Below are 23,386 nucleotides of genomic sequence, written 5' to 3'. Positions count from 1 at the left end.
GTTCTTAAAACATAGTACCGTTACCTAACTAGGGCACCTGACCGACAACGCCACCCGTGAGTCGAGCACCTCCTTTTTACTCATCGATACTGCTACATTTTACGCGTATCGCTGCGCACGGGTCGTACCATCCATTTCTGAACCCAACAATCCTAATAACTCTATGAATAACCAACCCCGCCGGGAATCGAACCCGGGTCTCCCGCGTGCAAGGCGAGTGCAGTGACCACTACGCCATGGGAGCTGACTGACATTTTTAATGTTTTGAGCATGAATGCTTGAAACAAATGTCGTTCCTCAATGTAGAACACTGTGTTGAAAATTTAGGAGTTGACTTGAACTCAAACTACCAAACCTCAGATCCAAAGTCTTTCGCGCTAACCACTACACTCTCAAGTTGGGGCTTCACATTTTTCCCCTATTTTCCCTAACATGTTATATTGTCCCCCAACATGAAACCCATCAGAAAGATTACTATGTATTTTGTACTGACTATACTATTAATTTCGTCTTATTCTCTAAGAAAATCAAATTATCAAATCCCTCAACAAGAAAATCCTCTTAAAACACACGATAAGAAGCGTTCACACGATCACCAAACTAGGACGTCCTGAGTTGTCTTTGCAGAAAAAAGTCCGTGCAAAGCAAATAGAGAGTTAGTAATAGTGTTTCCTATTGGACGTTCAATGAGTTCCTGTCTTGTACAGAACGAGTCCTATATTTCAAGACATTTTTAATATTTTGAGCATGAATGCTTGAAACAAATGCCGTTTCTCAATGTAGAACACTGTGTTGGAAATTTAGGAGTTGACTTGGACTCAAACTACCAAACTTCAGATCCGAAGTCTTTCGCGCTAACCACTACACTCTCAAGTTGGGGCTTCACATTTTTTCCCTATTTTCCCTAACATGTTATATTGTCCCCCAACATGAAACCCATCATAAAGATTACTATGTATTTTGTACTGTGCGGTGACAGAACGTAGGAACTCATAGAATTCTTCTTCCACACAGGGAGGCAAGGTTTCCTTCAGATAGTCGATGTCTGTAAAGAGAAACCGATCATTAACCCTAAAGGCACTTGACCCGGGTACAGCATACAAGATTATACTATTAATTTCGTCTTATTCTCTAAGAAAATCAAATTATCAAACCCCTCAACAAGAAAATCCTCTTAAAACACACGATAAGAAGTGTTCACACGATCACCAAACTAGGGGACCCAAACTGTCAAGGATCAAACACACACGCACACTCACTACATCGACATGATCCTAAACATCGTGTGAACTGACCTTTAATTGGAGCTCGTTGAGTCCGTTGAATGATGTTATGTACGCATGCGCGTGAGTACCGCGCACTGGAATATTGTACATCTTGCCCGCCAGAACATTGCTTGTGCCATCGAAACCACCTGGAATGTGAGGAAATTAAGGTTTGAAAACTTTCCAAGTTAATTATTTTACTTAGGTGTAAGCGGTCTGGTGATACACAAGACGAGGGGTATTACGTAATAAGCTTGTTTTTCATGACAAATAAAAGCATATTAGCAAATGAAAAGAAGCATACATAAGTAAAAAGCTGTGTCTCCAGGGTATATTCTAAAAGAGCTTGTGGATCACACTATGGAGCAAATTGCCACTGATCATAATATTTTTTTCGTTTTAATAGTAAGTACCAACTAAGTAAACAAATAGATGTTTTATTTGTAAGAGAATCGTACTAGCTCTATCTTATCAGCAAAATTACTAAGATCAAAGTGAAAGGAGGTAAGTACTTATTGTCGAGAGATAAGCTGAGCTCTCAACAACAAACAACGAGAGTGTACCTAATAGAAACATAGGTACCAAAATCAATATTGTGTTTCTTCTATAAACACAAAGCTCCTAACTTGTAGTAGCATGGGAGATGTGTAAAGAGTGGGTGAGTTAGAAAGCTGAAGTACTCTTTTAAGTACACTACTTACTAAATAGAATAGAATATACCTTGTTTATCCTGCTCGAATGAGACTAAAAACTCGATTTACCAAAGCAGTCTAAACAAGGTCTCGTGTATTTTATGGGTTTAACATGAGTTAGATTCGAAAATATGTAACGCACACAATTTCCTATTGGTATAGGTACCTACTTATCAAACCTGCAAGTGTTAAATCATCATTCCTTAGAGAACTATTTCCCACTTGTGTGTCCATTTCCTGCCAAGTTCCGGCCTAGCACAGGCAATGTGTGTAAATTCCATGAATATACATAAATAGATATATTGATTTACGTAATAGCTACACATACCGTTAGAAAGCTGAAGTACTCTTTTAAGTACACTACTTACTAAATAGAATAGAATATACCTTGTTTATCCTGCTCGAATGAGACTAAAATCTCCCTTTACCAAAGCAGTCTAAACAAGGTCTCGTGTATTTTATGGGTTTAACATGAGTTAGATTCGAAAATACGTAAGGCACACAATTTCCTATTGATATACCTACTTATCAAATCTGCAAGTGTTAAATCATCATTCCTTAGAGAACTGTTTCCCACTTGTGTGTCCATTTCCTGCCAAGTTCCGACCTAGCATAGGCAATGTGTGTAAATTCCATGAATATACATAAATAGATATATTGATTTACGTAATAGCTACACATACCTATACTCTACACATCTGGACACTGTATCTATTTACACATTTACACTTGAAATCTTATTTTAGCCCTAGGAAATTTGATACTGTATTGAGTGTATTGTCCCAGGAACGATGCTAAAGGATGAAGGATGTTACAGGGGCGACAAGTAGTGACATGGCTCACCAAGGATATTGTGCATTTTCTTCTCTCTTCGATTTCGGGACGATAAGACCATAGCAGTTACAGTTCCCTCTGTCAAACCTCTTAAAAAAAAATAATAATAATAATAACATGAGTTAGATTCGAAAATATGTAACGCACACAATTTCCTATTGGTATAGGTACCTACTTATCAAATCTGCAAGTGTTAAATCATCGTTCCTTAGAGAACTATTTCCCACTTGTGTGTCCATTTCCTGCCAAGTTCCGGCCTAGCACAGGCAATGTGTGTAAATTCCATGAATATACATAAATAGATATATTGATTTACGTAATAGCTACACATACCTACTCTATACATCTGGACACTGCATCTATTTACACATTTACACTTGAAATCTTATTTTAGCCCTAGGAAATTTGATACTGTATTGTGTGTATTGTCCCAGGAACGATGCTAAAGGATGAAGGATGTTACAGGGGCGACAAGTAGTGACATGGCCCACCAAGGATATTGTGCAAACCTACTCTATACATCTGGACACTGCATCTATTTACACATTTACACTTGAAATCTTATTTTAGCCCTAGGAAATTTGATACTGTATTGTGTGTATTGTCCCAGGAACGATGCTAAAGGATGAAGGATGTTACAGGGGCGACAAGTAGTGACATGGCCCACCAAGGATATTGGACAACATCAAGGAATGGCTGAGCATCACTTGAGGCATTCTTGAAACGATTAGCAGTGTCTTCAATCTGGCAAACATCGACTGTAGCAAAGTCACAATGAAAGTAATGAAGATCTGAAGATCATCAAAAAATCAAGAACCTATATTGAGAATATCGAGTTTTAAACACAATGCCAGTGTTCAAAAGTGACCACTAGAATACAAAGCGGTGCTATTGTCTTATCTACACCTTTGATAATAAGAGTACTAATACTAACAATTAAGCAGTGCAATATTAAACTGTTGAGATAAAGGTACTGCATGTCCTACTTAAAAAAAAAGTAAGTACTCGTACAACACTTCCAATCTGAGTATTTGATATAAAAAAGTACCTAATTAATTGGACTGTTATCATTATTAATTAGTTACACCTCTTTTTTAACTGGCATTATGTTTGAGTCTGGTGCACACGCTACTAAATGTCTCCCAACCTGGTCTTCATAACCATTCCGGCAGTCACGAGTCCGGGGAATGACCTTCCTAAAGCTGCGTCCACACACAGTCGAGGGCCGTCGAGATGAATCTATGTTGTCTAGGCTGGGCGGTGTGGACGGTCTCAGTCGACATCATTTGCATAACCGTCGATCGACGGCGTCGACTGTGTGTGGACACAGCTTAAGATCGAAGACCAGTTGAACCTTCCTAAGGACACGCTCTTATCTCGGCTTTCGACAAAAAATCTTCTAACCTGATGGTCTTTCGACGGATCGTTGCATATGTACGCGATATTTGTGCAAAATTTTAGATCTAAACGATTGAGGATAAAGTAAGTAGCTAATGTAGCTCATTATACATGACTAGCAATCAATGGCGACAATTAGAAGAAATCAAACGTAGACTTACATTATACAGTATCTACCCAAGTAAACATTGTATCTCATTATACCTATTTAGGTGTTTAGGTACTTTTTTACAGCAATCTCGAGATTCGAATGTTCGTTGACATGTATGAACCTATGTATATAGCGACTCTCATTATACCTATTTAGGTGTTTAGGTACTTTTTTACAGCAATCTCGAGATTCGAATGTTCGTTGACATGTATGAACCTATGTATAGCGACATAGAAATCATGCTCGCCTTGGTGTTAAGCAACCTAATACATTCTAGTCACTGAGTCACAGCTAATCTCATATTCTCACATACAGGGTAGCGGTGAAGAAAGTCGGGAGATGAGACGAGACCGAGACATAGGTGTTGTTTCGTCTCATGAACAAATTCAGGAGACAAGAAGTAGCTGTTGTTTCGTCTCATGGACAAAATCCGGTATGAGAGATAGAGAAAAAAATGTAAGAATAACACAAAATAATTAACAGATTTCATTAAAACCATCAGATCTAAGACACGGGATCTTATTCCGTAGTTTCGGGTTCGATTCCCGAAAGTATTGTTTATCCGCTCCGTAGAGAAGCTCGGGGCAAATAGGTAGGTAGAGGTAGTTTTAAAATGTTCATGAATTTTTTATCTATAAGACCTAGTAATTGAAACGAAGAATAGGTAAGTTAATTGAATCGATTACCTATTTACTCAAAGAGCTAAGTCACAAAATTGTTCAAAGAGTTGTTAGAGCATAGAGTGTTCTGATTTGACTAGTTTCTTTTTCAAGAAAAGGACACGGAAATGAATGATGACTAGTTTCTTTTTACGGTTCACCGTTTTTGATTGTTTTGTTATCTTTAAAATTCGGAATAGTCGGTACTTAAATCGGTGCATTATTAAAACATTTATGGGCAGTAAAGGAACACCCATTATGCCTATACCTACGTCATTGTTCAAATAATGGGACTTTAATGGTAGGTAATGTGTGTGGTCCATTGAAAAAAAAAAATGGTGATTTCTGTGAAACTTTTAGTTTTTCAGTTCTGAGACCACACAATAAAACGTTGCAAAGCAGCACCTAGGTCATAATAGATATTCTATAAAGGTCGCAGTGATAATGGCACACTTCATAAAGAACCAAAGAAATAACAATAACATACGGACATGAAATCGCATTGATACAGGACAAAACAAGCCACAGTAAACTAAAAGAAACACATTTTCGAATGAAGTGCAACAAAACTGCTTCCATTAAAATGCAACACCGAAATTTGAAGTACTTGTATTTACACCAGTGAGGCATTACAGGGTTGCCAAATAATTTGGGGAAAGCGTACATCCAAGCTATACGTATCAAACATTCGTGTGTTTTCTGGTGACAAGGTGTTTGTGTGTCAACCGAGTGTGGCCAATGCTTCAACTCTACAAATTTGAAGATAGTTAAGGTTAAGACCAATCTTGAACGTGCAAAAATGCACCTCTGCAGTCAGACTATAGAATTCTCTCCATAGGGACATTAAAAACTCACAACGTCTAGGAATACTCAAGAACTCCCTGCTACAAGTGTAGGTTTGTATACAGTGAGGACAAAACTCGTGATAAGACAATAGAATTCAAACGCTTTAGCCCCCTTACAGAGACGCTAGAGCTACAGAGAAATTAAAGCTCTTCATATGCCAAGAGTTTACTATACTACCTCAAATTATGTGTTTCACACAGCATTTTGTAATGTTAATGTCTGATCATCACAGTCCCTTTGGCAGCGAGCGGCTGGTTCACTGAAGTTAAACAAGGTTCCGTGTGGTTGGTATCTGAATGGGTGACCATTTGGACAGTTCCGTGCTGCTGGCTTTTACCGGCCCCACTCAGTCTGGGTGAGATTAATAGGTAGTTTGTCGACGAGTAGAGGATAAAACCCCGTCACTAAAAAAAACTCAACAGCTATAAAGTGAGTTTTTTGTACCTCGGGTCCGCTTTTGCATTATTTCAACGTACGGTAAATAGTGAGTCGGTTATAAAAAAGAACTACTCTTTTCAGTGGACTACTCAGTCAATGAGTCAGGATCCTAACTCAAAAAGGAGTTGAAGAGTGAGTTATATCATGTTTTAAAATGGGACTCATTGACTGAGTAGTTCACTGAAAAGAGTAGTTCTTTATAACTCACTCACTAATTTGAAGTACTTGTATTTACACCAGTGAGGCATTACAGGGTTGCCAAATAATTTAACTTGGTTATAATCAAGGGGTTAAGGCAGATAATATATGTGTAATTGGGTAAATAGTGAGTCGGTTAAAAAAAAAGAACTACTCTTTTCAGTGGACTACTCAGTCAATGAGTCAGGATCCTAACTCGAAAAGGAGTTGAAGAGTGAGTTATATCATATTTTAAAATGGGACTCATTGACTGAGTAGTTCACTGAAAAGAGTAGTTCTTTATAACTCACTCACTGTTCACACACTCCTATCTTCCAGTCAAATTCAAAGGCACCTGTAACGCTCTAATATGCCCGTCAGGTATTAAAATTTCTGCCACCCATCAAACGCTCCGGTAGGAAAAATCTTCGTACCTGTTTAGTTGAGACGAGATCATTGATGTCGACAAAATATCGTTGTGCCAGCTAAAAAAATCGGAAAAAAAAGAAACGGAGGGAAAAAAATGGTCACATTACTGTCACCCAAATACAGCCGGCGTTACTTAACAACTTAAAAAGATACACATCATTAGATTTGTAAGAAAAAAAAATACAAAGTTTTAATTTTTATTTTAGTTTCATATTTTTCAGATTCTGTCAGGTATCCCTTAAAAGTGTTCAAATTTAAATTGTGGTATTATCTGCTATCTGCAAAAGCTAAAAGCTTCAACACAGAGTGTGATGGAGAAATAGTTTGTATGTATCTTAACAATGAATCACCTGTGTCAAAGTGGCTTAAATTCACAAAACAAAGACAACAAAAGTTGAACTTTAAGTCCTTCTAGATTTTCTAATGCTTGGACCACCTCTCTGACAGGAAGTTTCACTTTCATAAGAAGTTTCCTCGTTTTTTTTTTTCACCAAAGAATTCAATCTCTATGTAGATATTTTTTGCACCTTAAAACCGTTGAAATTCTCTAAGTATGTATGTATATCCCATCTTGCTATGTGTTTGTGATCTATTTGACGTAATAATAGCAAAAACTAGTAAAAATACAAAGGACTATTTTCACAGAATGATCTATCTCAATTTGAGTTCAAAGTGACGCGAATCGCGAAATATTGCAATATTTTATTTATTCATTTATTTATTTATCACACATTTGTTGGAATGTAACCGACAAGGCACAAAACAAGAGGAATTCTTCCTCTTAGTGTTAAAAGGGTACACTGCTTCTTTTTCTTTCTTTTTAGTATATAAATAATATCTATTATCTTTAGTTATACACATTGTATTTTGTATTTTATGTATCATAAGCCTAATTAATTGTACCAAATAAATTACAAAAAGGCGATGTTTATGCCGTAGACATTTTCCACCACCTAACCCACAGAGCTCTTAGACTCCAAAGTTCTTAAATGAGACGGTCAAAACGGATCCACTTTGACAAATGGGGTAATTGTCTAACGTTTATCCTCGATAGGATTGAAAAGTTCTTTTACATAAGAAGTAACTAACCTGGCAAAGTTGACAAGCGTGAGCAGAGTGGTCTCTAGAAGTTGAACAATGATCAGTGGTCCTTCCACTCGTAACAAAGGCACTCTGAAACATAATAAATCAGCAAATCCTTCGGTAAATAATGTCATAAGAACCATAAAATTGGTTTTAGGATGATCAGTGGTCCTTCCACTCGTAACAAAGGCACTCTGAAACATAACAATAAATCAGCAAATCCTTCAGTAAATAATGTCATAAGAACCATAAAATTGGTTTTAGAATATTTTGAAAAAATCTTTAGTAGGTGAATAATACTGTGATGAAATTAAAAAAATAACACGTAAAATTGCTCGTAAAATGCCTTGAAAAATCACCAAAAAATTAAGAAATTTGAACCATTTTTGTCACTGACCAAAACTACCTAGTCCGTTGGGATTATCTTAATAATGGCTCTTCCCCCACTTTCATTAGGAACACCCTGTGCATTTCTTACCTGGGGAATACGACAGATCCTTCCTGTATCGCATACAGGGTGACCTGATCGGCGGTGACAGAACGTAGGAACTCATAGAATTCTTCTTCCACACAGGGAGGCAAGGTTTCCTTCAGATAGTCGATGTCTGTAAAGAGAAGCCGAGAATGAATCCTAAAGGCACTTAACCCGGGTACAGCATACAAGACACAGGGTGACCTGATCGGCGGTGACAGAACGTAGGAACTCATAGAATTCTTCTTCCACACAGGGAGGCAAGGTTTCCTTCAGATAGTCAATGTCTGTAAAGAGAAGCCGAGAATGAATCCTAAATTCACTTAACCCGGGTACAGCATACAAGATGTCTCCCAAAGTAACAACTTGATTTTCAAATCTGGTCTTTCGAAGAGGCAAGGTTTCCTTCAGATAGTCGATGTCTGTAAAGAGAAACCGATCATTAACCCTAAAGGCACTTAACCCGGGTACAGCATACAAGATGTCTCCCAAAGGAACAACTTGATCTTTAAATCTGGTCTTTCGAAAGATCGTTATGTTCAGCTCTGGTGATACACAAGACGAGGGGTATTACGTAATAAGTTTGTTTTTCATGACAAATAAAAGCATATTAGCAAATGAAAAGAAGCATGCATAGGTGGACTTGTATTCAGTGAAATGACAACTTATTGAGGACCACTGATTTCAAGATATAAAATCAAAACTCTGTTCATCATGATATTCACTCGAGTAAAACAAGTAGTACATAAGTTGGTACCTAAGTACATATATTCTTATGGACCCACTTAGTAGTTGGCTACCTATCAACAGACAAAACCCATGATCAAATAGTGCAAGTTCTATTGCACTTGCACAGTACCATGTAGTGGCAATGTCCATACACTGTCCATAGGTACTGTAAGTTGGGGTACCTTGCCCTAGGGTCAACATTGTTGGGCTATTAAATTTATAGATAATTTGCTTGCTTGCTTAGTTACTTACTCACTTACTTACTTACCTACTTAGATCTCTTGTTCCCCCCCCCCCCCCCCCCCCCCCCCCCCCCCCCCCAATGTCTTTCACAAAATGGTCCTAGCATATATCAGGCAGCAATATTTGTTGTTTTAAATCATTGTTTTCTTTATTTTTTAATTATCAAAATGAGGGATGTGAGCCTAGTTTACATTTATTACATGTAATAAGTAATTGCCTGTCATTTGAGTAGGTAATGGAAAAAAAAAAAAATGTAGGTACTTATGGCTTATGTGAGGATTTGGTTCGTTTTCTACCAACCTCCATTGGATGATCGTCATTTCGTAGGTGTAGGTGGTGGCTCTCCAGTAGGTGGTGTCAAACCACTAATTAGGATAGAGCCTTAGGGGAGAAGAGGTTTTTTTTTTTTTTTTTTTTTTTTTTTTTTTTTTTACTTTGAATTCCAAGCAGAGTTATGAAGATTTTTGAAAGGTATCTAGAAAATCTCATATAAAGAGAGTTTCCAGATACCTACCTCTCTATGCAGAGAGTTATTTTCTTAGCTTTACTTTCAGTAGAATGCAAGGACTTTTCAACAGTAAATTATACCAAACTGTGGGATATCTGGACAGCAGTTTCAAACTGGACCTGTAATCAATCTCAATCCCAAGATAGGTACCTAATAGAAAACTTTTATGGCTGAGACTACAAACCAAGATTAAACAAATCACCTAGACTAAGTTGAAATACTTTTGATAATGGTTGATTTTCTTTTTTTATCAAGATTTAGGAGACCAGAAATTGGTATTACTTTGAGAAACTCAGATAATGATCCCAGCCATTACTAAAGCAACTCGTAAGCCATGAGTTTCTTACCTGTAAGCAGTGGTTGTACAATGCCATTTCTTGTGACACTATTTTTCCTTTTTGTCGCCATAATGTTCAAGGGTTCTCAGTGGTTTAAAACATTAAAATCACACACAAAAGTAAACAGTTTGTGAAGGGATGAGAAAGTGTTTGCATGCAAAAGATCAACAAAAAAGCCATGAGAGTTTCTTACCTGTAAGCAGTGGTTGTACAATGCCATTTCTTGTGACACTATTTTTCCTTTTTGTCGCCATAATGTTCCAGGGTTCTCAGTGGTTCAAAACATTAAAATCACACACAAAATTAAACAGTTTGTGAAGGGATGAGAAAGTGTTTGCATGCAAAAGATCAACAATTTTTTTTAAAGATTTGGGAAAGGAAAATCTGTTGTGCTGGTTTGATATTTTTGTTGTTTCTCGACTAGCAAGTCGAGGGATGCAAAGGAGTGTTCTGACGTTCTGTCTGAGGAGCTATCACGCGACTGACACTGACTGAGGCATGAGCTCCACACCACTAACACCACTTTCTGACTTCTATCACAACAACCACTAGTACCTGTCTGATAATAATGATAATAATACTGATAACAAACTGATAAATCTGATAATGGAAAAAATTGACCTCTGGAAAACAATTACAGTGTTGCCAGATCGGTAGTTTTTACAGCTACAAGGAAAGCCTCAGATCAGGGAGATTTGTTATTTTATTAAAATTATTCAGTTCTTTTTATTTTATTTCGGGTAGTTATTCAATGGTCACGTTATTTTATTTCCCCAATAAGTACCTCTCTACTTTATGCTCATTCCAATAAATAAATAAATTAATAAACATCATTTTTAAATTATTTAACAAATAAATAATTTGAAAACTCCCGCGCTTAGAAGAAAGAAAACCCCTACATCCGACAACGCTGTAAATAATGTACTGCATAAAGTATCATTGTGAGACCTTTCAGGCGTTTTAAGAGTATACGTAGAGCAAAGATGGAAATCTAGGTAGTTAGGTCGAACTTTCTAAAAGAAATCAGGTGGAGTTTGAGACATGTATTGAAAAAAGTTTACCTCGCTAGGTAGATATCTAACAAAAACAGATCCTCGTAAATCTAAAAACAACATTTAGTCAAATTGTACATACCTACACTAAGGTAGGTACCTAGATAGGTACCTAACTACCTAATGCCTGCTTCTCACGCTCAGACCGGCTGACAGACCTAGGACAGACAGAATATTATCTGAAAGTGTGTTTATTCAGCTCTATTAAATAATAGGCATATGTTTGTGTATTAAAGCTCAGGGTATCCTCACAACCTTTGTAGAATTGTGGATACGTAATTACGTATCACAAGATTACTTAAGTGCCTCCTTAATTATAATGGTGAAGAAAAAATCTTATCTCTACTCAGCAAGTCAGCATGTCATCTGGCGGAGTGTTATGTAGAGTGTTAAGTGGTGTTGTGAGGGCCCCGTCTAGCCCGTCCAAGGGAAGACTACCTATCTAATCTATATGCACATAATATGTAGGTACGTATCTTTTACTGCCAAATTCCATGAGGCGTTTGCGATATCCCTGAGAGCAAATTCGCAGTTTCGCAGACCTGAAGGCTTCTGGCCTTTCAGAAGCGGTGACTTTTTTTCGTGACGGTCTTTCCGCGAATTCATGCTTTCTTTTCTAAATCACCCGTAGTACATTGACTGCAGTAGATCACTGAAGTTAAGTAACGTTGCGCGTAGTCAGTAGTCAGATGGGAGAAATCTTTGTGGGTTTTTCATAAATGCAACAATTTCTTTATAGATTCTCAGTTTTTTTTTTTGTCTTTCTTTTACTACCAAATTCCATGAGGTGTTTGCGATATCCCTGACAACAAATTCGCAGTTTCGCAGACCTAAAGGCTTCTGGCCTTTCAGAAGCGGTGACTTTTTTCGTGACGGTCTTTCCGCGAATTCATGCTTTCTTTTCTAAATTACCCGTAGCACATTGACTGCAGTAGATCACTGAAGTTAAGTAACGTTGCGCGTAGTCAGTACTCAGATGGGAGACCTATACATAGATACATACCTGACACTTCGCACCATGCTTGCAGTGAATAACCAATCATGTACTTGTCTACATGAACCTGGCTGTCTAATACATTTGATGCATATGTTCTCTACTTGAATGCTTTTCTCTTCAGCTCCCATGTTCACCGTTACATAGCTAGGTATAAGAATCTTGGTAGGCTCTAGCACCAACATCTGGAAACAACAAAAATTAAGGGAGATTTGTAAGCGCTAGGTCAAGGGTTCGATTCCCACCCAGGGCGAACTTTGCCTGAAACATTAAAATTAAGCAACTCTTCCTTCGATTCGGGCCAAAAAACCTGGTACTCGACACAGCGCTGTACCTAATAGAGCTAATTCGCAACGCTTCCTATTCCTATACAGGGTGAATAAATAAATGGGGTACAAGGGGGCCCGGCCGTTTCAAAGACTCCTCGAGTTAGATGAAACGAAAGTCTCGCCGGAGGACTTCAAATTAAGAAAACTTAGACCCTTATGGCCGGCCGCTGAAAGGAGGAGTTACTGAGATGAACATCTCCATTCTGCTGATTTTACAGATTGCTAGAAAATTCGAAAGCTATTTTTGACTGATATACCAATCAGATTGTCTAGGTCAGCTCCAAGTTAAATCATCCTTAATGGGGATTTAACTAAGATCTAGCTCAAGTGGATCTCTAATGCCTGGACCATACCAGCCAAACTTAGATTATATTGAGCTACCGATTATTTATTAAGCGATCGGTAATTCAAATTCGTCTGCTATTATTGGTGTGTACCACCCTGTCACTTTCAACTCGCATGCTGTCGGGATAGCGCGGTAATTTCCTTTTGAACGCAGAGTGTTCCCGGTGTTAGCGCTTGGAAAGTTTGGTCTATACAAAGTTCTCCGCCGGTAAGGCCTTGGGGTGCCAGTAATTACAATGGTACCAGGTACATCTCAGCTACGGGGCTATACAAGCCGAATGAATTGCGACAAAACTATCGATCCTCCATGGTTGAGGAGGAGGATAGGGGTGGAAAGTGTTTGGAATAGAGAGAATGGAAAAGTTCTAACGAGCGAGGAGTTGAGGTTTTTGATAACAAGATGGGAACGCCAGAGATATACACTCAAGTGGAAGAAATTGGGAACAGTTGGAATTTCCAACCCTCTTTACTTTCCTTATCCTATAATAAGGAACGTAACTTTCTATCAGGATAGCCGTTTTGAATGTGGAAAAAAGATGGGTGTTTCACCATAGTTTTTATTTCGCAGTAACGAAAAAACTGCTAGATTTGCCCTATAGTTAGTAATATGTCCCGTAAAACGTTTAGTAATACCTGTTACGTAACTTTTTTACATGAGTTATGCGAAAACAATCTGTTCCTTTGATGGACTTTAATTTAAGCAATCACATTGTTACATCACTCTCCTGATTCGAATAACCTGATCGTGTTTTTTTTTATATATTCATTCGCTTTGTCTGGGGGGTTGATATTTTGTCAATGCACGATTGATGTTGTAGGAAACATATTCGTGTTCTCAACTTTCTCATAGGTAAATGTAGTTATGCATTACCCTTCGTGTCGTAAAACACACAAACTTGCATTCCTCATGCAAACCTTGGTTTTTGAGACGGAAATAGTGAAACTAGAGTAGGGTTGTATGAAAACAAGGAATTGCTCACGAGAGGGAAAGCGTACATCCAAGCTATACGTATCAAACATTCGTGTTTTCTGGTGACAAGGTGTTTGTGTGTCAACCGAGTGTGGCCAATCCTTCAACTCTACAAATTTGAAGATAGTTAAGGTTAAGACCAATCTTAAACGTGCAAAAATGCACCTCTGCAGTCAGACTATGGAATTCTCTCCATAGGGACATTAAAAACTCACAAAGTCTAGGCATACTCAAGACCTTCCTAGTAAAATATTAGGAAAAAGTCTAGGAATACTCAAGACCTCCCTGGTAAAATATTAGGAAAAAGTCTAGGAATACTCAAGACCTTCCTAGTAAAATATTAGGAAAAAGTCTAGGAATACTCAAGACCTTCCTAGTAAAATATTAGGAAAAAGTCTAGGAATACTCAAGACCTTCCTAGTAAAGCTCACAATAAAAGAAAAGATTAGTGGTTGAAGAGTTAAGTATGAAGAACTCCTTCAGAAGAACCCTGCTACTTAAAAGAACTAATTTAGGGAAACAAGGGAGAAACAAACCTACCTGCATACGCATATTTAGACGCTGACAGACCTCCATCAGGACCTTGTGCCCGTCTCAAACCAAACTCTAGTAGGGACACATTTCTGCCTGCTGCCAGTCTGTAGCGGGCTGCATTGGTAGCCATCAAGCTGAAATTAGGAAGACATGTCACATCATCAGATTTGTAAAAAAAAAAAAAAAAATACAAAGTTTTAATTTTTATTTTAGTTTCATATTTTTCAGATATCTGTCAGGTATCCCTTAACAGTGTTCAAATTTAAATTGTGGTATTATCTGCCATCTGCAAAAGCTGAAAGCTTCAACACAATGATGGAGAAAGAGTTTGTATGTATAATAACAATGAATCACCTGTGTCAAAGTGGCTTAAATTCACAAAACAAAGACAACTAAAGTTGAACTTTAAGTCCTTCTAGATTTTCTAATGCTTGGACCACCTCTCTGACAGGAAGTTTCACTTTCATAAGTTTCCTCGGTTTTTTTCGGAAAAAGTCTAGGAATACTCAAGACCTTCCTAGTAAAGCTCACAATAAAAGAAAAGATTAGTGGTTGAAGAGTTAAGTATGAAGAACCCTGCTACTTAAAAGAACTAATTTAGGGAAACAAGGGAGAAACAAACCTACCTGCATACGCATATTTAGACGCTGACAGACCTCCATCAGGACCTTGTGCCCGTCTCAAACCAAACTCTAGTAGGGACACATTTCTGCCTGCTGCCAGTCTGTAGCGGGCTGCATTGGTAGCCATCAAGCTGAAATTAGGAAGACATGTCATCAAATGAGCATACTATCAGAGAATGAAACTAAATTTACATCCTCCGTGGCCGGGATGTCACAAGGGTTGCACACCAAAGGTCCCGGGCTCGATCCCCGGCAGAGTCAAAGTTTTCTCTTTTCTCCGCTCAGAGCTTAAAATGCGGGGTGTACTCAATCTCGTGAGGACAATTCAGTAGCGACTCCAATTGAGTTTGGCGGCATAACCAAAGTTTCCAGTCTCCTTATTCATTATTTACCTACAGTATTCACAAATGGCAAAATTTTATTTTACTCTTATCAATGATGAGGTAAATACATTGAATACAAAATTGTACATTGAACATGCGAAATCTTGTGAGGGAATAAGTACCAAGAACGATTAATTTTATGGCTTTAAGTAACAATGAAATCGGTGTTTTTCGGTTCACTGATAAGGGAAGAGTTACATAACTGTTTACTTATACATAAACTAATCTACGTTAATCTACATTTCTTGTTAAGTGAAGTCACTTCCTCTACTTGACGGTCAAAACGGATCCACTTTGACAAATGGGGTAATTGTCTAACGTTTATCCTCGATAGGATTGAAAAGTTCTTTTACATAAGAAGGAACTAACCTGGCAAAGTTGACAAGCGTGAGCAGAGTGGTCTCTAGAAGTTGAACAATGATCAGTGGTCCTTCCACCCGTAACAAAGGCACTCTGAAATATAACAATAAATCAGCAAATCCTTCAGTAAATCTTATATTATAAGAACCATTGTGATCTGGTACAAATCTGTGCATAACCAAAACATGATACACAACTTTAGTGGGTTGAAAAGATATTAAATATTAAATGCTTGGTACAAAATTACAGATATTGTTCCCTAATCAATACACTTTCCTGAATTTTTCATGACTTGACTTATGAGGTAGATAGTAAACTAGCCAGTGGCAATACCATGTTGACTGCACTAGCTTCCATGGATAACTGATGTTAAGTACCATTGTGGCTGATTGGTATCTGGATGGATGTCTGGAACATAAACTGCATGCTATTTTGGGGAGTAAGTACTCAGTTGAAAGGAAACAATAAAATTGAGGCTGATGAATGGTTAAAATCCAGGATGAGAGGTAAGGCATGATAACCTGACCTTGACAGTTTAAGGGCTAACTCTAACATAAAAAATAAATTTTGCACTCTGACGTGGAGCGACTGAGATATTAGCGAAAAAGAGAGAAGGGTTTGGTGTGACTTTAATGTAGGCCTCGGCTCTCATGGGTTAATAATAATTATACAATCGATTCTGATCATCGCAGTCCCCTTTGCATGGATCAAAGTACATATAGAAGACCCTGTATCCGATTTGAAACTTAAATATGTCTGTGACGATTATACCTAATACCAGATGGTCATGGCGCATTCAATTATTTATACATGACCTCAATGATCTTGGACGACCTTACGTAAGGCAGAGGTCATTCATGACCCATATTATCCATGCACAACACCCTATTGGGTACTATTTATAAAGTTTTTTTTTTACCAATTTGTAAAAAGTAAAAAATACCTGTAGTATGAAATGAATTATCTACGGCGAAAATTAGCAATTAGGTAGGTGCATACATATGGACTCTATGGTCAAGGCTCCGTTGAGTACGCCTTACGCCTACTAGGGTATTAGAAGTGTGGAGTCATTCGTGGAACAGGACAGTGGCTCTGCTCCAGTGGTATAGGACTTACATAAATATCTTCAATTATTAGGTACCTAATGGTCTCTCTATTTGTCAAATGAAAGTGAGCGTAGTGTAGGCTGCGTAGGTAACAACAGAAAAAACTACTTTTTTGTTCTACTTTTTCCCATTTAAACCTGTAGTACGTACGTACGTAACGTACAGACCATGGGCTAAAAACCACTTTTTTGAATCAGGGGATCCCAAAACGGATATTTCCAACCATTTCCCGATTTTGAAAATTTGGACCGATTGCAATACTTTCATTACTAGTATTATAGCTCTGCTATACTGTAGTAATAGAAAGTAAAAAAGCTTCACCTTTAATCCCACAAATCTGTCATAGATTCCCTGAGTTTGACATTTTCCAACTATGTCACTCTTCTCCTGAGCACCCTATCTACTTATTATACGGAACAGAGATCTGAGAGATTTGGACTTGGACCAAAATCAATCCCATTTCTTCGAACCTCATGATGATGATCAGTTCTAACTTTGTTTACCTTTAGACTGAATTGATTCCGAGTGTTATCAGTTTTATATCGTTTTCCTCGTAAATTGAAATCGGACTTGTATTCAGTGAAATGACAACTTATTGAGGACCACTGATTTCAAGATATAAAATCAAAACTCTGTTCATCATGATATTCACTCAAGTAAAACAAGTAGTACTTAAGTTGGTACCTAAGTACACATATTCTTATGGACCCACTTAGTAGTTGGCTACCTATCAACAGACAAAACCCATGATCAAATAGTGCAACTTCTATTGCACTTGCACAGTAAGTACCATGTAGTGGCAATGTCCACACATTGTCCATAGGTACTGTAAGTTGGGGTACCTTGCCCTAAGGTCAACATTGTTGGGCTATTAAATTTATAGATAACTTGCTTGCTTGCTTGCTTGCTTACTTACTTACTTACCTACTCACTTACTTAGATCTCCTAGTTTACATTTTTTGGTTATCAGTCAATTTTTAAATAATTATTCAACTGATACCAAGGTTTTCATTTTTTTTTTTTTTTTTTTTTTTTTCAAACTTTGAATTCCAAGCAGAGTTCTGAAGATTTTTCTAAAGTATCTAGAAAATCTCATATCATATAAAGAGAGTTTCCAGATACCTCTCTATGCAGAGAGTTATTTTTTTAGCTTTACTTTCAGTAGAATGCAAGGACTTTTCAACAATAAATTATACCAAACTGGGATATCTGGACAGCAGTTTCAAACTGGACCTGTACTAGAATGTTCAGCAAACCTACATTTTTTGGAGCAACCACTAGAATTGAAATCCAAGTCGGCATTTTCACACGCGCGCGGGATTTCCGTGAGATATTGCGAGAAAACATTAGGTAAGCAAAGTTTTTTTCTACTTTTTTTTTCATTTCCTTGTCCTATCATTTATGAAAAAATAACTGTGTGATGTGTTCGTAATCGATTTGAGTTTATACAGATTTTCCATCACTTATTATTAATTTTAGTCATATTATAAAAATTTTAGTGAGCCAATAAGTTTCACAGTTTCTTAAGAAGTGTCTAGGAAAAAGATTTGAAAAGTTTACCAACGAATTTTTTAGTGAAAGCCTTTGGGCTTTGTGCGACAGTATAAGTATAAATAGATAAGTAGTAGGTACCCACCTATATCTGTCATGCGGCGAACAAAAGAATAAGTACCTATAGGTACCTGTCTACAGTAACCTTAAATTATCTAGCAACTTTTTATTTGCCTGTCCCACGAAAAATTTCGTACTCTACTTTTTTCTCCAGTACCCAAAACGACCATCTTTAAAATTTGGCTTTAATAGAGGCAATTTCCCTGTATTACAGGACTTATAAGTTTCATGAAACGGGGCCCTGGACAGCAGTTTCAAACTGGACCTGTACTAGAATGTTCAGCAAACCTACATTTTTTGGAGCAACCACTATGGATTTACCTACCTCTGATTTTGCTAGCTCCCAGATTTGCTAAGCACCTAAAGGTAGGAAAATCAGTCAATCTCAATCCCAAGATAATAGAAAACTTTTATGGCTGAGACCACAAGTCAAAATTAAACAAATTACCTAGACTAAGTTGAAATACTTTTGATAATGGTTGATTTTCTTTTTTTTTATCAAGATTTAGGAGACCAGAAATTGGTAGTACTTTGAGAAACTCAGATAATGATCCCAGCCATTACTAAAGCAACTTGTAAGCCATGAAATACAAAGCGGTGCTATTGTCTTATCTACACCTTTGATAATAAGAGTACTAATACTAACAATTAAGCAGTGCAATATTAAACTGTTGTGATAAAAGTACTGCATGTCCTACTTTAAAAAAAAGTAAGTACTCGTACAACACTTCCAATCTGAGTATTTGATATAAAAAAGTACCTAATTAATTGGACTGTTATCATTATTAATTAGTTACACCTCTTTTTTAACTGGCATTATGTATTTACTTTATCAGTCATACGTTGAGTCTGGTGCACACGCTACTAAATGTCTCCCAACCTGGTCTTCATAACCATTCCGGCAGTCAGAGTCCGGGGAATGACCTTCCTAAAGCTGCGTCCACAACAGGCGAGGGGCCGTCGAGGTGAATCTATGTTGTCTAGGCTGGGCGGTGTGCACGGTCTCAGTCGACATCATTTGCATAACCGTCGATCGACGGCCGATGTGTGGACACAGCTTAAGATCGAAGACCAATTGAACCTTCCTAAGGACACGCTCTTATCGCGGCTTTCGACAAAAAATCTTCTAACCTGATGGTCTTTCAACGGATCGTTGCATATGTGCAAAATTTTAGATCTAAACGAGTGAGGATAAAGTAAGTAGCTAATGTAGCTCATTATACATGACTAGCAATCAATGGCGACAATTAGAAGAAGTCAAACGTAGACTTACATTATACAGTATCTATCTACCCAAGTAAACATTGTATCTCATTATACCTATTTAGGTGTTTAGGTACTTTTTTTACAGCAATCTCGAGATTCGAATGTTCGTTGACATGTATGAACCTATGTATAGCGATATAGAAATCATGCTCGCCTTGATGTTAAGCAACCTAATACATTCTAGTCACTGAGCCACAGCTAATCTCATAATCTCACATACAGGGTCGCGGTGAACAAAGTCGGGAGAACGGGAGAACATGAACATCTTATGAACAAATTCAGGAGACAAGAAGTAGGTGTTGTTTCGTCTCATGGACAAAATCCGCTATGAGAGATGGAGAAAAAAATGTAAGAATAACACAAAATAATTAACAGATTTCATTAAAACCATCAGATCTAAGACACGGGATCTTATTCCGTAGTTTCGGGTTCGACTTCCGAAAGTATTGTTTATCCGCTCCGTAGAGAAGCTCGGGCAAATAGGTAGGTAGTTTTAAAATGTTCATGAATTTTTTATCTATAAGACCTAGTAATTGTAACGAAGAATAGGTAAGTTAATTGAATTGATTATACCTATTTACTCAAAGAGCTAAGTCACAAAATTGTTCAATGAGTTTTTACATAGGGTGTTCTGATTTTACTAGTAAAGTTAAGTAAATCTGATAATGGAAAAAATTGACCTCTGGAAAACAATTACAGTGTTGCCAGATCGGTAGTTTTTACAGCTACAAGGAAAGCCTCAGCTCAGGGAGATTTTCTTATTTTATTAAAATTATTCAGTTCTTTTTATTGTATTTCGGGTAGTTATTCAATAGTCACGTTATTTTATTTCCCCAATAAATACCTCTCTACTTTATGTTCATTTCAATAGGTAAATAAATAAACATAATTTTTAAATTATTTAACAAATAAATAATTTGAAAACTCCCGCGCTTAGAAGAAAGAAAAACCCCTACATCCGACAACGCTGTAAATAATGTACTGCATAAAGTATCATTGTGAGACTTTTCAGGCGTTTTAAGAGTATACGTAGAGCAAAGATGGAAATCTAGGTAGTTAGGTCGAGCTTTCTAAAAGAAATCAGGTGGAGTTTGAGACATGTATTGAAAAAGTTTACCTCGCTAGGTAGATATCTAACAAAAACAGATCCTCGTAAATCTAAAAACAACATTTAGTCAAATTGTACATACATACCTATACTAAGGTAGGTACCTACCTACATACCTAACTACCTAATGCCCGCTTCTCACGCTCAGACCGGCTGACAGACCTATATAGTTCTGCCATATTATCTGAAAGTGTGTTTATTCAGCTCTATTAAATAATACGCTTATGTTTGTGTATTAAAGCTCAGGGTATCCACACAACCTTTGTGGAATTGTGGATATGTATCACAAGATTACCTACTTAAGTGCCTCCTTAATATTATAATTGTGAAGAAAAAATCTTATCTCTACTCAGCATATGTTATCTGGACTGTCATCTGGCTGAGTGTTATGTTGAGTCTTAAGTGGTGTTGTGAGGGCTCCGTCTAGCCAGTCCAAGGGAAGACTACCTATCTAATCTATGCACATGCACAATTGCACATAATAATATGTAGGTACGTATTGTATGTACCTACGAATACCTACCTAGGTACTTATTATTTTATGGATTACGAGTGGGGAGAGGAGGGGGGTTGTCTATCGATAGGTACCGTATCGTACCTAATATTGACCTATTGGAAAAGTTCTCCTACCAAGGACCGTCTATATGGGCGTAAATTTCAAGGAGCCGAAGTGGAAACAAGTTAGTGTAGTGTAGTCAGCCGAGTAGGTAACCACGAGTTTTTCTGTGCATGAACAGAAACGAGTTTTCGTCCGAAAAAGTTAAACAGTTCAGTTAAGGGGACGCTAATTTTGGTTGCAAAAACTCGCTAATAAGACGGACAATAAATTCCAACCACGCCACTTGGTCACCGATAATTTATTGTCACCATGTTAGATTCCAGTTATGATTAGGAGACTAGAAGGAGTAGGAAGGTGTGACTGGTACTCCATTATCATCTTCAGGTTTCTCCGATTCTGCAGCAAGTCAAGGATAATAGCAAATTGACCGATTGGAAAAGTTCTCCTACCAAGGACCGTCTATATGGGCGTAAATTTCAAGGAGCCGAAGTGGAAACAAGTTAGTGTAGTCAGCCGAGTAGGTAACAACGAGTTTTTCTGCGCATGAACAGAAACGAGTTTTCGTCCAATAAAGTTAAAGAGTTCAGTTAACCTCGACCCCCGCACTAGTGTGTCCACAACGGACGCTAATTTTGGTTGCAAAAACTCGCTAATAAGACAGACAATAAATTCGAACCACGCCACTTGGTCCCCGATAATTTATTGTCACCATGTTAGATTCCAGTTATGATTAGGAGACTAGAAGGAGTAGGAAGATGTGACTGGTACTCCATTATCATCTTCAGGTTTCTCCGATTCTGCAGCAAGTCAAGGATAATAGCATTCAGTGTTGACCTTTCCGTGTTCTCTCTGAGATCAGACCTCTCGGGGAAAACTGATTGGGGCCCTTGAAGGAGACAACGAACATCCTGGGCTCTAGGTAGGTCGCGTCCACAACGGTGACCATAGACCATGAACCATTGACCCCAGTCTAAACCATGGATCTCGACCCTCGCACTAGTGTGTCCACAACGGTGACCATAGTCCATGAACCATTGACCCCAGTCTAAACCATGGACCTCGACCCTCGCACTAGTGTGTTCACAACGGTGACCATAGTCCATGAACCATTGACCCCAGTCTAAACCATCATCCTGGGCTCTAGGTAGGTCGCGTCCACAACGGTGACCATAGACCATGAACCATTGACCCCAGTCTAAACCATGGACCGCGACCCTCGCACTAGTGTGTCCACAACGGTGACCATAGACCATGAACCATTGACCCCAGTCTAAACCATGGACCTTGACCCTCGCACTCGTGTGTCCACAACGGGGCCTGTAATCTCCTATTTTACTTGAGTTTGAAAATTTTGATGTTAAGAATGTGATCAAAAATGTATACAAAACCATTGAAAATCTCGTAAAAAATACCATGGGCTCTACTTCATCATTTTCTGCGAGGGTCGGTACTATGGTTGGAGCGCCAGGTGTCGAGTGAGGTTAATTTCCGTCTTGAAACTGAAAGAGGAAAGAAGGGATCAGTGGTGGCAGAGCTCTTTCAGGAGAATCCTACTTTTTAAGAAAAGAGGGGAACCTTCAAAGGCATGATCGGTTTCGCCGCCTGCTTCCAGTTTAGATACCTACCTAATACATTATTCAGAAAATGCTCCGACTATCTGACAGACCTAATACGTACGTCAAACGTGTGAGACAGAAAAAGATTCCGATTTAAGGTCTCTCAGACGATCTGAACACAAATTGGAAGCTTTTTTCATCAAACACGTTTGACAGCCTATTTCTGTTGGAGTGTAATTTCAACGTAATGAAACATACTTACATTCGAAAGCAGATCTCACAGGTGTGTTTGCCCTTTGGTTTGTGTGCCTGTAAGTGTCGTCTCAAG

The 23,386-nt window shown here is 37.9% G+C and overlaps 1 protein-coding gene and 1 long non-coding RNA gene across 2 annotated transcripts in view; both read right to left on the bottom strand.

Annotated features, from left to right (window-relative positions):
* Positions 1 to 16,020, bottom strand: part of LOC103514020 (nicotinate phosphoribosyltransferase) — a gene marked incomplete at its 5' end in the record, with an annotated part of 30,449 nt that extends 14,429 nt beyond the window's left edge. Inside the window, 3 exon segments of the mRNA XM_017446047.2 lie at positions 1,296 to 1,414; positions 15,113 to 15,240; positions 15,862 to 16,020. Of these exon segments, the coding sequence (XP_017301536.2) occupies positions 1,296 to 1,414; positions 15,113 to 15,240; positions 15,862 to 16,020 (406 nt within the window).
* On the bottom strand, positions 7,979 to 8,590 carry LOC113469417. Its single transcript, XR_003392843.1, has 2 exons — positions 8,451 to 8,590; positions 7,979 to 8,062 (listed from the first exon to the last, which is right to left on the bottom strand). It is a non-coding gene; the product is annotated as an uncharacterized LOC113469417 (long non-coding RNA).
* Positions 16,021 to 23,386: the final 7,366 nt, after the last annotated feature.

The sequence above is a fragment of the Diaphorina citri genome, unplaced genomic scaffold, assembly GCF_000475195.1.
Source record: "Diaphorina citri unplaced genomic scaffold, Diaci psyllid genome assembly version 1.1 scaffold1069, whole genome shotgun sequence".
NCBI lineage: Eukaryota > Metazoa > Arthropoda > Insecta > Hemiptera > Psyllidae > Diaphorina > Diaphorina citri.
This window is presented reverse-complemented; position numbering and strand designations above follow the sequence as displayed.